This window comes from Anas acuta, chromosome 3 (genome assembly GCF_963932015.1).
Source record: "Anas acuta chromosome 3, bAnaAcu1.1, whole genome shotgun sequence".
NCBI classification, from domain to species: Eukaryota; Metazoa; Chordata; class Aves; order Anseriformes; family Anatidae; genus Anas; species Anas acuta.
In genome coordinates, this window is record NC_088981.1 from 66,758,690 (window position 1) to 66,776,222 (window position 17,533).

Here is a 17,533-nt window from a genome sequence, read left to right on the forward strand (position 1 = left end):
TGTGAGTGACTTTTGAGAACCTCTCCTGCCTCTGGGTAGCAGTGGCAGCTGGAGGCTGCTGCTTTGCACCTTACCTGCTGCAGGGAAAAGCCAGGTGAGACCCCAGCACCCGTATCCCGTGCTTGTGAGGTTTGTCCTCCGTTTGCAGGGGCTGCCTATGAGGAGCAGGTTTCGTGCATGCAGGAAGTGGAGGATTTACTGCATGGGAAAGGACAGGAGGAGGCTGCTGAGCCTGCAAGCATCCGGCGTCAGGCTCGGCGTGTGGATGCTCCCGGCAGCGTGAGCGTTTTCCTCATTTGGAAATGGCAGGCAAAAATACAGAAGCTGAGCCTAACTCTAAACACTTAGACCCAGTTTTGACAGTTACTGCTTAGCAGAGATTAGTGCTTGGCTTTGAACAAGGCACCAGACACGGTAGGTCGTTTTTTTCAGTTGGTTCATTTGTTTTTTTTTTTTTCATTGCCTGTGATGCATGCTGCAAAGCAGGGACAGAAGTACTCGAAGACCTTGGAGGCGATGTGCTCCCGCCTGGTTTCAAACCGAGCTCTGTTTTGATTTTTCTAAATAAGGTTTAGCTCTTCTGCAAAATCGGCTATAATGCAATTGAAGTTCGAAACTCGTTTTTAATGTTACAAATCTGACTGCTTTCTATTAGCCTTCAGCACCAGACCCGGGAAATTCAGGGTCGCTCGTTTCATTTGAAAGTTAATTGAGTGTCTCCGCAGCGAGATACTTGTTCCTTAGCAGTGCCAAGGGTTTATGCCATTTACTTATAATGGCATTATTAACGTTGTAAATCTCTGACAGTCAAGCCAAGTGTATTTGGCCTTTTTACGAGGGAAGTTTCATGTTTTTATCACTTGCTGTCATCCGGCAAATGCATGGCTATCGTGTCCGTGTTTGCTTTTTTGTAAATGTAATATGAAACCTGTACCAGAAGTGTTACACTTGGAATTCACATCTGTAGTTCGTTATTAAGGTCTCACACCCAGCGCTGCGGTAGCTGTAATGTCGGTTCCTCCCTTTTATCAAGTCATCCTGAAGTGACAATGCTCCTGAGTTACTCTTCCCCGGTTTCTCACCTTTTTGTGTTAGTGAATTGGACAGAGTCATCGTTCTGGAGTTTTTTTCAGATGAGATGCCCTAAAAGAACGGGGGTTGTGCTGGCGAGCAGTTGACAGACAAGCCCCCACAGCCACAGCCAGGTCTCCTTGTTAAAGAAGGATACTTAGGCGGGCGAGGTGAGACACCAACAGAAACAGCATCATCAGCAACACAGCGCGTGCCTTCTGTGCGTGCCAATTTCAGATACAGAACTGTACATCGAGCGAGACTTGGACAGCCGTTTGTCCAAGGACAGCAAAACCCACACCCCTGGCTGGTCTGCAGGGCTGGTACTGGGGCACCTCTCTCCACAGGCTGCGAGGTGGGCGCTGGCATCGCTGTGCCCTGCGGGTCCCAGCGCCCACGGGCATCGGAAAGGAAAAGCTTTAAAAAAAGGAGTCCATCCGCCTCGGAGGTTTTGGTCTGCTTTATTTTGTTCTGAGGAGCAAAAATGTGCAGCTGTTGCTTGCTTGACCTTAAATGGAGATGATCTGGGCTTTCTCCAGTGGGATTAGAGATCTGCCACCAGAGCATGTTTCTTCTCATAAATTTATTTAGAGATCTGGTTGATGTTTGGGATAATGTCCAAAAAGAGACGTGTTACACTGCAGCATACCAGCTCCTCTATTTAAATAATAATAAGACTTGTGTGCACATTGGCAATAATTTCCTAAACTTTTTTTTCTGTTGTATGCTGGTTTTTAAAACATTGGCCACCTGTGTAATCGTGAGATGTCACTATCTGGCCCGTTGATAATCTGCATGGGAATAAACCATAGCCCAAGCCCCGTTATTTATAAAAGCCAAGAAACCCAGCAGTAAGTCTGAGTACTCGCGTTACCACAGCCCTTCCTAGCGCTGCTCCCATTGTTCCTAATCCTGACTCATACCCTTACAACATCATGCTGCCTCACGTTTGATTTTCAAATAACCAAAAGTGAAGAGAAGGGAGAAGCGGGTGCCCCCAAAACGCACACCAGTTTCTGTATGTAACTGGGACAAAGGGACAGGTGGTGGCATGAAAGCTGAGCATGGGAATGAAAACTTCCCTTTTGTAAGCAGGGTTTCCTGACCTGATTCTGAGGTGCTTCCTGCAACATGTAGTTGCTGGTAGCCATTGAGGCATCCGCAGATGTGGCTTAGGAGGCACTTTTTGAGGTTTTCTGGTAAGGGAAAGGATCTGGCTAATCTGTCCTTCGGTTATATTTGTACTGCAGGCCTACTTTGACTTAAAGGGAGGTGGGTGTTTTTCCTTCCCTTTACAAATACAGGCAAAGTAGTGTTTTCAGCTGGTGTGAACAGTCCAGATTTACAGCAGGTAAAGAGGTAGCCTAAGCAATTTGGAGATGCTCACGTTGCTCACACCTCTGAGCTGAATTTGCTAGCTTTATGACCCAAATGCTTCCGCTTTGCCTGATGCATCCTTTAGCACTTAAGTGATCTCACTCAGACCTGGGGTCTCAGTCAGGTTCTGACAGTCTCTTAGGGATGTTTTCAGGATGCATGGGGTCAAGGTTGCCTTTCTGAGGCTGAAGACTTCCCTGCTGCTATAAGCGAGGCTTACAGTCTCCTGTTAGCATTGTAGGAAGCAGCTCTGCTGAGAAATGTAGGCCTTGGCGTCGTGTTCTTCTCCTCTGGGACAAGAAGTATTTACTTCTCCTGAGCAGTCATTAAAGTAGACTGATCTTCACGTTTTGTTCTTCATTATAAACAAGGTGGATGAAGTTTCTGAAGCTGCAGCTTGTGAAGCGATTAAAACACCTGTACAAGGTAAATGAAGAGCAAACTTCAACTTGGGCTGAAATATTTCTCATCTGGGGAATGCCGAAGACTCTGGTAGGACTAGTTGCCTGGTCTGTTACTGACCAGAGACATTTTCAGAAAGGTCAGCTTGAACGTTTTCACTTCAGTCAGTGGTACTGGCATGAACTTTTAACCATTAAAGCAGATTGCAGAGCTCTGGGGCATACCGTGGCTGTTTGTTGTCTTTGCTGCTTTGGCCCGATGCTAGCAGAGGGGCAGGGGAACAAGAAATCTTGCTTGGCTCTTGCTCTGAAAACCCACAGTGGCCTTCCTCTTCCCATACCCCCCTGCAGAGAGCTCTTCTTTCCCTTGGATTCAACAGAGCCAGCACGGACTTGACCCATGGAGCTTTTTTATTTTGCAACAAGACATTGACAGCACAAAAAGCTGTGCTCCTTCAAATACCTGCGTGCTTGAATAGCAGTGAAAAGAGGCTAAGGAAAGCCAAATCAGTAACTTGGTAGCAGTTTGGTGAAAAGGGCCTTCAAAATAGCAACGTGATACAGAATAGGAAGCTCATTGATCTTCATTATAGTGGATGGTTTCTTCCTTTCTGTGAAATTCGTGTATGAGAGCTGAATCCTGGTGTTTACCAGTTGGTTAAGCGGGACGCTGTGCTCTCGGCGGTGCGCTGAGATCCTTATACCTAAGAAACTGTGTTGAGTGTCTTTGAGATAAACTGTTCTAGGAAGCACAGAGATTAGCTGTGTCACTTGACATGCTATGAGTGATGGACGAGCGGCGGGACAAAGGCACATGAAGGAGAGATAAGGTTGGAAGACCGTGTTCCAGTTGCCAAGTGGTGCTGCTGGATTATCTCCATGCGAACAGCAACCGCAGGACGGAGGAGAAGCGGCTGGGGTTGAGCCTCAGCTGCTGTGTGTCGTCACCTGCAGCTTGTCCGAACACAAACACGAGCTCTGCCTGAGCGAAGGACTTGCCGGCAGCATTTGGGAGCTGAGGGATCCTCTGGTGAGGCTACTGCAGGAACCACCCCCATGTAGCGTGGGGGGGAGCTCGTGGGCCAGTGGCCTCAGCTGTGTGTTCACCTGCCTCGTCTATGTCCTTGCCCACCCTTTTTTTTTTCTTTTTGAGAGCAGCTATATATTAAAAGCCTAGCCTAATTGCTCTGGTTTCTCTCATACCACCCAAAAATTCAGATCCCAAACTTACTACTTTAGAATTTGAAGGGAAAAAAGATCTTCATGTTTTTCTTCGTTCCATTGTACGATGTGCCAAAATAAAAACATTGTCCTACTCCTCCAGTTCAGACCACGTATGAGTTGAAAGAACAGATTTTCCCCATCTTAAAAATATTTTTCGGCTGCGTATTTTGTCGCGGGCAGCTGCTTCCTGATGGAAATTCTGCTCTTACTCACCGGAGCGTGGAAATCTTGTCATGCACAGTCCTGCAGGTCCTTTTGGCTGTATCTGTCCGGCCACCAAGATGATGCAGAGCACTTTTCTTCCTTCATTTATGACTCTTTTCTTACAGTAGAAACTCTTTGCTTTCTCGTGGCCTCTATGGAAAATGAATTTGGTCCTTTATGGGGACTTGGTAGAAAAGGCAGTGCTCCTCTATAAATTAAGAAATGCAAATTAAACCAAGGCATTTTGATCTGAAACATGAATGTTGCCACCTTCTAGACAAACATCCTGAGCTAAAATACAGTTGCCTAATCCATGTTATTTGGGGTTACTCTGGTACTATTTTTGAAAGAAGAGACCAGTGTATATTTACAGTTCGGTATATTCTTGTGATAAACCACAGTGTTTACATTAAACTTGAAATTGTTCCGACTGCAGTAACTGCTGTGTAGATCAAGAAGTGTATGGATTAAGGCCATAGCATGTAATTTAATTAGTTTAATATTTCAGCTGCCACTGTGAACAGAGTATGAACAAAGTTGCTAAGGGAAGGGAAAGGAAAAAAGGGGAATAATTCACTGTCAAAATGGTCTTTGAATATGCTTCCAGGGTTGTATAGCTGAAAAACTGCTTAAATATTGAACGTGACTTTTTCACTGTGTGCCTGTAGTGCTGGTATCTGTGACTGTGCTGGTACCTGTTATCAGGGCGTATGCATGGGTTTTATTTTCATGATTTAACATTTTCATTTATTAAGTAGAGAAGTACTTAGGATTTAATCAAGACCACAGAAGCAGAAGTATGGAGGGGCTCCTGAGTTCCCCACCGAGCACTTGGGCTTCCTGGTGCTTCTTCCCACCCACGCAGGATTTTGCAGATTTCCATTCCTCTGAAATGCCTCAGTAATGACGGTGCAGAGAAGTACACGGAGAATTAAAACAAACTTTTGAGTTTGACAAAGGGGCAGGGTGTAGCTTAATGGAAATAAAGAGGACTAGAAATTGGAGAACAATGATTTTGAATCCCAGCTACGTTACTGATTTGAGGATGTTTCCTTTGATGTCTTCCAAGACTGTAAGACAGCTATTTTGAGCCTGAATCACAGAGAAACTGGATGAAGAGGTGCACGTACAGCTTTGAACCAGCTCTTAGTTCCTTCCCAATGCTTGGAGTTAGTGATGTGCTGTTAATATATTGGGAAGGGTTTGCTGCAGATGCCCCACTTGTAGCAGAGTGGTCTCATCTCTACACTGGGAGGTGTTTTCCCTTTCATTCTCCCTGTATTGGACACAGAAAGATCACCAGGAGAGATGCTTCAGGCTGCTGTGTGGTGCAATATTTTCAGCATTTTGGGAAATGTATTCAGAGCCTCTGAACCAGAAGATGCAACTTTGTCTTCATTTTGGCTCCAGGAATGTTCAGGGTGGATCAAATCTTGTTTTTCTTTCTAATTCAATCACGTAATTCATTCAGTGGGTGGTAGGGTTTCTTTTAGGCAGGAATAGTCTTTATTTGTATCAGTAAAACCAGTATTTTATTTTAAAAAAAATTGTTTTCCACACTAGAGAATCTGCTGTGTTTTGGTACTTCTTGGCGAGCCGTGAAAAAATTGTCTTAGCTTTTATCTCAGTGTCCTTTCTGTAGAATGAGACTCTGAGGGTTTTCTTTTTAAGATACCTTGAGGACCTCCAAGTGGGACGTGCTGGTTGCTGGTGATGGAAGTGCTATTTATTTTTAGTGTGATCTTTCTCTGCTCTATTTCTGCTTATGGTACTCGGGTTCTAGGGCTTTCCCCCACCCGTCCCCATGCATTTATCTCCTGAAGACGGAAAACACCTTCACACACTGACACGGATGTTGGGATGCACACTTACATCATCCCGCTGCTTCTGTAGGAGACAAGTGCATTTCAAGTACCCCTCATAAACTCAAGTGGAAAAGGTTCATAATTTGGACCGAAGCCAAACAGTTTAAAAATCCCACGCACAAGCTACGTGAGTACCTTCTGTGCTTGTGTGGTTCCACATTTCACAGACGCTCCTGCATGAAACTGGCTGCGTTTCCTGTGTTTGTCAGTGCCGCAGGAGTTTCAGGCCAGAATCTTCAAATTCCTGACTTCTGAGATGCCAGGACCTGACCTTTCTGGAGGACAAAGCCTCTGTAATTCCCTCTAAAATCTGTGGGGAAAAACAAAACCCCTAACAAATAAGATAGGTGGTGTTTCCATGTGTTTTTTGTTGTTTGCATTTTTTTTAAGCTGATTTTTCAAAATTACGTGTCATTTCTGGTTGCATAATGACGTATGTGTACTGTACGGGGATGGGAGTAGGACGATGCCCCTGAGCAATGGAGATCTTCTCGCAGTAGATCCGCCTGCTGTGCTGCTTGGTTTGCTGGCTGAACCACGCACAGTTCCTCCAAGCAAGAGTTCCTACAGTGGTGGCAGAAACTCTGAGTATGCCTCTAATTTTTACATCTGCTGAAGCTTTTTAAGGTAGTCACCATTAAAAGTAAAGGAGTTCTGTACTGCAGAGCTCCCAAATCCGTACATCTTATTAACTTTGCACCAGCCTGTATCTTTGGAGAACTTGTTTTTATCTTCTCATCCCCGGTAAGGTGACTGCACTAAATCCAAGGTGACTTTGCTAAATCCCCCACAAGCTGTTGCTTATAAAACATCCTTGTCTTTCTTCCCTTAATCTTTGTTCATGGTAATGAGAGTTGGAGAACAACAGGAGTGGGTTTTGCAGGGATCTTTTGGAGGTTGTTTCTCCTTAACTGTTCAGGTTTATCCACGTAAGAGGGAGCAGAAGGCAGGGTGCCACTACCTGATCGTTCCTTCCCCGTGTGCCGTCAGTCACAACAGGTACAGGCGCTGCATCTGCCAAACCTGAAAGGCTGCACCTCGTTCTTTGCACGAGTGCCCATTGAGACCAGCTCTGGATTGCTATTTTTAAATATTTTGTGTGTGTGTGAGTTTGTGTGAATACTTGGTTTTGTTTTCATATAAATATTTTGAGCGTTTATGCTTTATTTTTGTGGGATTTTTTTTTTTGTTTGTGTTTAACCTCTGCGAAATCTGATGAATGTTAAATCCATGGTTAATGTCTCTTTGAAAGACAGCAAAGCTGAAACAAACAGTGCAGAAGAGAGGCCCGGCTTTCTGGTCTGGAGGCTAACACCCTGAAGATCTTCCATCTGACAAATGGGCACCATTGGTGAAGGATTTGCCAAGGATCAGTTTTTCCCAAATGCCTATTCCTGCTTCACATTAACTTGAGGGGAGGACACCTCTCGTTTGAGGTCTTTGCACGTCTTGTCCAGAGAATCTGGTGCTGTCTGCTTCTTACGGTCTTTTAAATTTTCTTTTCCAATTACTGCACAGCAGGTATGCTTTTTTTCTCCCTAATATTTGCCCAAGTTACACACCCTTTTAATCAGTCTCTTGTCACAAAAGGGCTCCCATCCGTTTCTGTGCAGGACTGGTGCCTGAAGGCTGGCAAAAAGGGAAGCCTTTTTGCTTCTTTCTAGGTCACTTCTGCATCCCCTCTTCTTTAGCAGTGAGCAGGAATAATAATAATGAATGAACAATTAACACAGGCCCTTCAGAAGCTGATATTTGTAGATATCAGCAATGTATATGTGACAAAAAGGTTTTTATAAGTGATCAGAAGTTGGTCGAGGATGTCCAAGTGCAAGTGTCCGAGATACTGTACTTCCAGGGATGTTTCCATTCACAATGGATTCATGACTTACATTTTCTTCCCAGCTATTCTTTTTCTTTTTTTTTTTTTTCTAATCTATTTCTGCCGTATTCATCCAGCCTGTAAAATCTCGCAGAGAAAAACGCGTGCCCTACATTCGCACAGCACTTAAAGCAAGGGGCGTTTTGTTTTACCCTTTGATTAACCATAGTCACTTTTTGGTCATGCTGCTCTCCAGGTCAGAATGGGAAACCAAGGAAATGGAATTTAACTTCATTTTACTGATTCACAGAAAATTTTAAGACCAAATTTAAAAAAAAAAAAAAAAAGTGGGAAAAAAAATAAATATCCTGGTTGTTTTCCTTCTAGAAGCTCCCTTTCATCTCCTGATTTATTTTTTTTTTAGTAGAGAACATTTGAATTTAAATGTAATGGGAAGATAACACGCACACTTAATAAAACAAGTGCTTCTATACTTAGGAAAGACCCAATTGTTATCAGTGGAAAATTCCAGGCGCTGCTGCTTTTAACGTCACGCTAAGTGGCACCTCGAAGTGTTTTGTGTTCGTAACGTTTGCCAGAATATAAATGGAAAGGATTTCTGACAAAAATAATATTGGCGTTGTGCGGAGCGCGAAGGAATGCTGTAGCAGCGCATAAAAGCCAGGGATGTGCCAGGGCTGATGGCGAGACGGGCGGCAGAGGGTGCCCCGTGCTCTGATGAGCGCGGTGGTAGCTGAAGGTGGCCGAGATGAGGGCTGGTGGGGACGGCCACGTGCCTGCACCTTGCAGCCAGACCCTCCTGCAGGCAGCAGTGGGTACCTGCGGGGATCCTGCCCAGCCCTCCTAGCTGATATTTCAGTTGCCTCGTTTGCTGCTGGAGGCTTTTGCCTCATACCCCTGCAGGTGCTAGAGGGAGCGAAACCTCCTGGTCAGGCAGTGGCCGTCACTGCAGTTGGCCTCCCGTGCCTCCGTGCCATGCCAGCAGGAGCAGATCTACATTTTTTTTTTTATTATTTTTTTTTTTCCTCCGTGGTGATCTGCATCCCTGGCCATGGTGGTTGTTTCCCTCTGGCTCAGCTTCCCAGCGACTCGCTGTGAGCTCCCATGCCAGGGGACGGCCGCGGGGGTCAGCGCCCGCCTGGGGCAGGTCAGCAGCCACAGCCCAGGGCGCTGGGAGAGGCCCTGCAGAAACTGCAGCGGTGCAGAGGCTCCTCCCTGCCTGCTGTGGGACAAGGCCATGTATTGCTGAGCCAATTTTGAGACTCCAAATGAGCAACATCCCGTTAGCCTCCTGCACATGGTGATACCAGTTGGTGCATCCGTCGTGCCGGCTGCCTGTTCTTCGGCACTCCCGCGTGTGAAATCCATGCAGCTCAACTGGGGCTACGTGCATGTAAAATCAGCCCCTTTTTAAACGAGTTTTAATCTTTTCAGCCTGTGAGGCTGATACCTCACTGCCGTTGTCCTGATGGGTTATTAAGTAAGGGAGGGCTTGCCCTTTGGTTCTGAAATTTTATTCACTGTAGCTCTTAAAATTTGCATCTTCTTTCAGCTGCTGGTGAGATGCTTTAGCTACTAATCCGTATCTCTTTTAGCTTATTCTTTATTCTCCTGACACTCTTATCCCCAATTTCATTCATTCTGTATTTGCCTGGTACTCTTATTCCAAATTTCATTCCACCAGTCCCGGTCATATACATACTCTCAGCTTGGGAAGCAAAGCATTTGCTGTCTCTTCAGCCCATGTCCATGGCATTTAGCTCTTTATTCATAAATCAGTTTTTCTTAGCTTCCTAATATTAGGCTTGCTCTTCTTTGAACATGTTCTACTATTTCAGTGACTTTCTGGTGCTGTGATGCCCGGGACTGAACATGTTTTTCCAGCTGGGTTTATGCCAGAGCTATTTAAAGTCACTGTTGTATTCCTTCCCTCTCCCCCTTTCTCTGTGACCCAACATACCGTGTGTAGGCAGCCCAGACTTGCATGCAGCTTGTTTTCAGGCAGGTTAAACTGTGAACTCCTGGCAGGTCTATTCTCCCTGTAGGTCTGTAGTCCTCTAGTACTCATTACTTTGCAGTTTACATATCTCTATAGAGTATGTTTCAGATTTTTTTTCCCAAGCTTTCCTGATTTTTGGTACTTCTTTCATGTTGTATTTCACTGCTTCCTGGTGGTGTGATGCTGACCTCTCTCTGATACATCCGCATCTCTCAGTGCCTCAATTTAATGTTTCAATTTTGACTTCAATTATCTACTTCTCCTCATTAAAAATTCCCCAAGGAACACCTCACTGATGGAGCAAGGGTGCAAGGGCGCGATCAGATGTTCTCTCTCCCCCACGACTGCTCCAGACTTGTGGCAGAATAGCAGGACGTGATGCAGCCAAGGTGCTCCTGCCAAGAGTTTTACGGATTGCATTCGGCCGAGCAGAACCACTGCCTCCCCTAAATGGCAACGATGGAGCAGAGAGGAGCAGCAAGTAGGTGGTGGTGAAATACGGACACCACAAGTCAGGGTTGCTTAATTCAGACCGTGGCCTTGTTTTTACCCGTCCGGGAGTCTGTTTGTTTTTGTGGCTGTTTCTTCTAGTGCCTTTCGGCCAGGCACAGCATCTTTCTGTAGACGTGATTCCTTGCAGAAATACTCCTTGCTTTGCTTTAAAGTGATTTCAGGGCTGACTCGACTGTTGCAGCCTCATCTCATTTCTGCTGTGTGAAGGTCCCAAGCCCTGCCTTGCTGTGCTGGCAAGAAGACGATGACCTTGCAGGACTGCCTGAACTAACGCTGTGTGCCGAAGCACTAGCCTGATGCTGGGAAGAGGTCTGGGTGGGGAGGAAGGGATGGGTGAATCCTTCTGCCCTTGCTCTGGCTGGGAGCTCATCAGCGACCACCGCGCAGGCTTTGCAGATCGGATCCCTTCCCCATCACAGGGGCAGCCCCGAGGCACAGCCCACGGCAGGAGCCACTTGCTGTCTGGTGACTTTGGTTGCACCCATTCTTTGTGGTGGTTACCTCTGGATGCCCACAATTATCTGTCTCCTGAACAGGGAATGCCTGTGAAATTTGCCGAGAGAAGACAGGGCCCTGCAGAGTGGCCTTTGCCCAAAAGGGATCGTTCGCTTAGCTGAAATTCTGGCTCTCTTTGGCTGTTAGTAGTGGCCCGTGAAAGCTTTACTGACGTAGTATAGACAGTACTAAATTATTTCAACTGCAGCTTTCAGAAAAAATCTTTAAAATCCACTTTTTTTTTTTTTTTTTTTTTTTTTTTTTTTTACCATTAGCTGACATTTTTACATTTTCGGATTCCAGCTCTCCTCTGCGATAGGCCGTGTTACTGTTACTAGGTGGGGCGGGGGTGCTGTGCTGCTCCAGGGGCTGAGACGCTGAGTGGTTACAGGCAGAAGCCACAGGCATGTCTGGAGGAGATAATTGTAATTAGTGCAATTAAAATCCCAGCCGTTACTGGCCTAAATTATCCAAATGTTGCTATCCTCTTGTCCAGAGAAAAGTTATTTTCCCACTGTTAAGGAACATGATGGAATCGGTCAGCAATGTGTGTTCAGAAACAAATACTTGAGTGTAGGCTAGCACAGCAAAGCCTTTTTATTTTATTTTATTTTATTTTTTTCCCAGCAACCAGCTGAGTCTCAGCAGTGACTTGAAGGCCTGCCAAGTCATGAAAGTCAAGGCCAGGACCTCGTCAAAAAAACAGCCTAGTGAGGGCCTTTGGACGCTGCTGTGCAGAGGATACTGCTTTAGCAGAGCAGATGTTCTTAGTCCAAGCTTGATACGCTTGGAAGAGGTGCCAGTCGACAAAAATAGTTGTATTTTCTAGGGTAGATGGTGCAGATGGAAAAGAACGCCGTCTGTTTCAAGCTAGTTCTTTTTTTGTGTTTGTGTTTTTTTCTGTGATTGTGAAGGATTCAAGTTGATTGTGGGTGGCTTGCTGTATACGAATCCTAAAAACTTATCTTGCCTCGTTACTTGGTTTGATTTCCTTAAGAGACAAAACACTCGCATGTAAGCGGACCACCTGTGTGTTCCGCACCATTCGAGGCATCCAAAAAGTCTGGAATGGTCAACACCACGCGCCCACAAATGAGTAAAGTGTCTTGTTATTCTGGGCAGTGCTAAGAAGTATTTTTAGCTCTTTCTTTTTTTTTTTTTTTAATTGCTGAAACGTGATAACAGAAACAGATCTTTTGTTGTTGTTTTCGTCTGTTCAGAGTGATGACTTGAAGCACACGGGCAATAGAGATAACGTAAAATAATGTTTTACGTGTCATAGTACATGTATACCCAGCTGGCATGTGCTCCATAAGATCAGATATATTCCAAAGGCAAAACAGCTTGATCAGCAGCTAAGGAGGCCGTATGTATTAGACTTTTTAGGAACTTAGGAGCATGTGATTGACAAAATATTACTCTGTTATTAACTTCGTTGCCTTGCTTTTCAGCAGCCTTAGTATTTCATTGACTTCTTGTGTAGTCATTTATTGTACGGACGTTGAAGGCTTTCTTCATAATCGTAGTGCAAACTGTTGAGTTTACTTAAACCTAGCACATAGGCAATGTGCTTTCTGTGACAAATTTTGCTAGGGAAACCATGGGTGGCTTCCAAAATATTTTCAGTTATGACGGGTTCATATTTATATAGCTGTTTTGAGTCTCATCCACTCTGTATCTCCTCTTAGTTGCTTTTCCGAAGAAGATTTGTTTTTATTGTTCAGTCTTAAGAGACAAAATTTAGCTTTCTCAGTGAATGGGATGATTTGGCTTTTTAACGCCATAGATCTTCTGTTTATCACGTCAAACTCTTGTGTGGGTTGTTGATTTTTTTTGGGGTAGAGATGGAATTTCTGGCTCAGGGAAGTAGGGAAAGTAGAACAAAGATCTAATCCAGCTGTTTAGGACTCTTTCATTCTTTTTTACTGTACCCAGTGCTGCTGAGGTGGCTATATAAAACAATTAGCTATGGCGGGATGAAGCAAAGGAAGAATTTTGATGACACGAAGTACAGTGATAGTTAGTGATGTTGTCACTTTATACTGCAGGACATGGCATGTGTGACTAAGAGAGGCTTTCCCTGGAGTGGTATTGTGCTGGTGACTATTAATTCAACCAGTCACGAGTACAGCTGTCAGACAGAACAATATGTAGCCATCCTAAGGTATTCTGTAAGAACTGAAGACTCCTTTGAAGTTCTCTGGTCTGGTTTCAGCAATGCCGACAAAATTAATTTGAGATTTGTAGATCTGTAAAGATTATGCATGTGTTTTACTTACAGGAGGAGTCACAACTTGGTTAACACATCTGTAGTAGATCTTAATCCATGCAGCACTTGGCTTTTCCTTTCCCCACCTCGCAGTAGAGTACAGTACCATCTTCTTAGTTTCCCTAAGAAGCAAGCATAGGTTTAATGGACTCAGTAGAAATGGCAGATGTGACAGGTTTTATTCCCACATCATTTTCAAACATAGAATGTACTCCAGTAAGCAGTTGTATGAGGCGCCTTTTTTAGGCACGATATTTAAGAGAATTTCCAAATGTCTTCAGTGGTTTTCATTGCTTGGGGAATGCAATCATGAATGGGCATAGGGCAAGAAATGGCAATCATAGCAACCAGTGAACCGCTTCAGGGTAAAATTTGATTTTAATAATATTTCACATTTTACTTTTCCTCAAAATGATTCTATGAAAAGGAACTGTTTTTCATGTCAACATTGCCTTTTCAATAATATATAATGCTTAATATTGTCCAGCAAGGTACATGATCAACCCTAAACCATCTACGGGCTGGATTCTGGATGTGCGTGTTGATTTTTTTTTTCCATTGTTTGCAAATGACTGATAGTATTCCATTAGCTGTTTATTATTTTTATTTTTCTCAATAATTGATGTTAAATGTGTAGTTTGGGGGGGGCGTGGGGTAGATTGGTTTCTTTTTTTTTTTTTTTTTTTTTAATCATTCCTAACTAATTATACTACTGCATCTATCCGGTTTGTTAAGCAAAGGAAGTATTCTGTGGAGCAGACCAATTGGACTCGTTGGGATTTCCTTCTTTTGACAGTCTTAAAAGATTCTTTAACTAGTTGATCTCATATCTAGTTTTCTAGAGTTTTAAGTTATAAATTTAATGAGAGAAAATGTGTTTCTGCCTTTTCAAGTTGATTTTATCAACAGGCAAGTTAGGGATTGAACTGACCTAGACGGAATGGGGAAAAATACTCTTTCAGCATAGAGAAGAGACCATGGATGTCTCTCAGTTCATGACTTCAGCATGTAGTGGTTCTGAGGTTTAGGCAGTGATTCCTCTCCGTTCAGTAGAGCTTTGACAAGAAATGCACAGTACTTGAATATTACATACCTGATTTTAATAACTGATGCTATGTTTTGGTCTTAATGTTAGTTGTTTACTCTTCTTCTAGGGACATGGTTTAATGGGTGACATTGGTAGTAGGGTTGGACCAGATGATCTTGGAGGTCTTTTCCAACCTGAATGATTCTGTGATTCTCTGATTCTAAACCATGATGTTGGCTCCTATTCAGCATGGCTGTTGCCTTCAGATTGGTTTGTGGTGAGATGTGCAGTCTGGCCTTTGTGAAAATTAATGGCAAGCCTGAAATCTGTTACTATACAAAATTTTTATTCTTGGGAACAGTTAGAATTTAACCAGAATTGTATTTCCATATTCTGTATTCCAAATGTACATGCTTATAGAGGTATTTGTATGCCAGAGTTCCAGGTGGGAGTTGTGAAAGGAATGGTAAGCATTATCTGCAAGTTATCAGTCAGTGTGAAGCTCTCTCATTTCTAGTACTTGAATAATTGCAGCAGGATATGAACATTTTGTGTTGTTTGCATTAATAAGTAAAGAAGTTTGTTGCCTTAATAAGTGTTTAAATTCTAAATGAGCTTTTCATCTCAAACTGCTTTCAGAGCTGTGAATTCATTAGTACAGACATGATAAAATGGTGTTTAAATCACTGATGAAGTTTGTTAAAGTCCTTATAAATCCATTTTTTTTTCCTATAAAGCAAATCCGAAAAAATTACAAAGCATTGTTACGTTTCTGAAACAACAGACTACTTTGTAAATTCCCTGATATCTAGGAGATTTTCTACTTTTACTGTTTTGGAGGCTAATGATAGAAATGTTTTATGCAGGTTCCAACTGGAACATCTCGTCAGAGTTACCCAACTACCAGCTATCAGGACTTCAGCAACTGGGAATCTCTAATGAAAATTAAAGAGGGGCTGCTAAGACAGAGAGAGATCGTGATCGATCGGTGAGTAAGCTGCTCCTGCTGCATCTGTTAGATGACATAAAAGCTATGGTGTAGAAACTGACTTTCAGGAGAGCTGCCTTTTCAGTAAAGTTGTTAGGTTTCAGTCCAGCAAATATTTATACACAAAATATGTGGTACCTAGACCTTGCCAGGAGAGAAGACAGGCCACTTGCTGAAAGTCTTTTACTGATTTGGGAATGTACTTAGGGGTCTGATGCTTTTGCAGTGGAAAAGAGAGAGCAGGACCAACAGCCAGTCCTGCTGTCAGCCTGCCCAGCCTAGCTTCTTACACATCTTCGTGTTTGTATCAGACATTTTTCTGCTTGTGAACGGGTCTTGGGGGTGATGCAACATGTCAAGTAGTAAGCTGCATTGAACTCATTTTCTTCTCCATGACCAGCAGAGAAATGCAGTATATTTGAAACCAGCTGGTAAAGCTTTGAGAACTTGGTCTTTGCAGAAACATGGAGTGGTAAAATCCTATTTAAATGCTCATACAAATTGTGTAGATAATAAAATACTAAATTCAGTATGTCAAGAAATACATTGTTTCTAATTGAAATTGGCATCAGTCTGAGATAGGCCTTGGCAGCAGCTCACTGCTTTAAGATTCTAGTATAGTTGAAGTAATTTCTGGAATTCTTGAAGTTCTAACTTAATGATGAAATGAAGCCTTAATGAGGAAAACGTGCTTTTATGAAAGGGCTTGAGCTTAATGAAGCTTACACTAAATTAGCAGATGTCATCAGGAGCTGCAGTTTGGATGCAGGACATTTAGGAAGGGCATTTTTATATTTGATACAATTATCATTTGGCTTAGTCTGTGTTTTAATAATAAACTCTTGGCTCGTGGCTGAAAGAGGAGTGGTTGTTCTGATCTTGAAATAGTTTTGCCCTCTTATTGCTTCTTTGCTCCTCAGCCTGAGGAGAACTGTGTAAAGCAGGTGTGTGCTAATCACAGGAATGTCAGGCATCCATGATGAATGTTTTCATACTTCATCTGGTAGTTACTCTCCCTTAATGGGTGGAGATAGACAGCTTCGGCACGATTTTCTTTGGCAGCAGAATTATGCACAGCCTGTTCCTTCCTCTGTTGGAACAGAAGAAGGAGCTGCAGTGGTTTACGATGTTTCTGCCCCCAGCAATCTGACCAGTGCCTCTGCTGTCACTGCGGTGATGGCCAGCATCAGCTTCCCCGATAGTAATGCTGTGTAACATGCAACACTCCTTTCAGTGCCCAGGCTGTCACCAGCATCTGTAAGGACTTCGTGCGTGATGGCCAGGGGCTGGCTTTGGTGCCTCTGCTGAACACCTACACTATACGTGAAGGCTTGTTAGACAGTGGCAACTAAAATGTCAGTTCACATTATTCTTCTCACACTGAAAACGGATTTATAGTCAAGGGTGAAGTTTCATTTTACTGAAGTGACAGTTTGCAACCTAGTTACCTGCTAATGTTACTTGATACAGTCCATCCTGAGGAAGAAAAGCTATTTTTTGACATCCCATGGCATTGCATTTGTTCTTTTTTTGTACTAAACATACTTCTGAATGACTCTGAGATAGTGAATATGGTTCTCTCTGGATTTAAGAGAGAAGTCAGTTGAGGTGATTCCTTTCCATTCAGCTGAAAAGGCAAAATATGCTCTGAAAGCTACTGACGTGAACAAAGACCACTTAGTGATATTGCAGTCATTTGCTTTAAGTAGACACTAGGAGTTACAGTTAAGCACAATGTAAATTGCAATAATGCAGTATAATAGTGCACCGCAGGGAAAGTGTTCTTTTAAATATTGAGCCTGCATTTGGGCAAAAAAAAGCCTTAAAATTTATGATTTAAAAATGAAATAAAATAATTTCAAATAGATCATTTATGTTATTTAAAGTTAGTACAAAATGATATTGCATGTTTGGAAGGATTTTGCAAAAGATTTTCTTTTTTTTTTTTATAAAGAAATACTGTCTTCTATGCCAAAAAAAAATATTGATGTTTTTGCTCATGGAGCAAATAGTACATACTTGTTGTCCAAAATCCTAGAAGCAGAGAACCATTATAAAGTGTTAGTGTTTATATTTATTATTAGATGGAGTATTAACAATACTTATGTATGAGTAATATCTTTTTTCGAGGCTATCTGTATTTTACCAGGGTAGACACGAGGCATTGCACTGAGAATCAAGATGATGTTTGGGACCCAACCTAGGTCTGCTGAGGGTTGTGCTCAGTGGCACAGAGTCCAGTTGGAGGCCTGTAGCTAGC

The 17,533-nt window shown here is 43.2% G+C and overlaps 1 protein-coding gene across 5 annotated transcripts in view; it reads left to right on the forward strand.

The window, feature by feature from the left end:
• The window catches only part of CEP85L (centrosomal protein 85 like), a 150,056-nt gene that overhangs the window by 103,053 nt on the left and 29,470 nt on the right, over window positions 1–17,533 (forward strand). For all 5 annotated transcript variants that reach the window (XM_068677612.1, XM_068677613.1, XM_068677611.1 and 2 more), the window contains one exon: window positions 15,152–15,273. In XM_068677612.1, coding sequence (XP_068533713.1) covers window positions 15,152–15,273 — 122 coding nt within the window. The remainder of the gene's footprint in view (window positions 1–15,151; window positions 15,274–17,533) is intronic.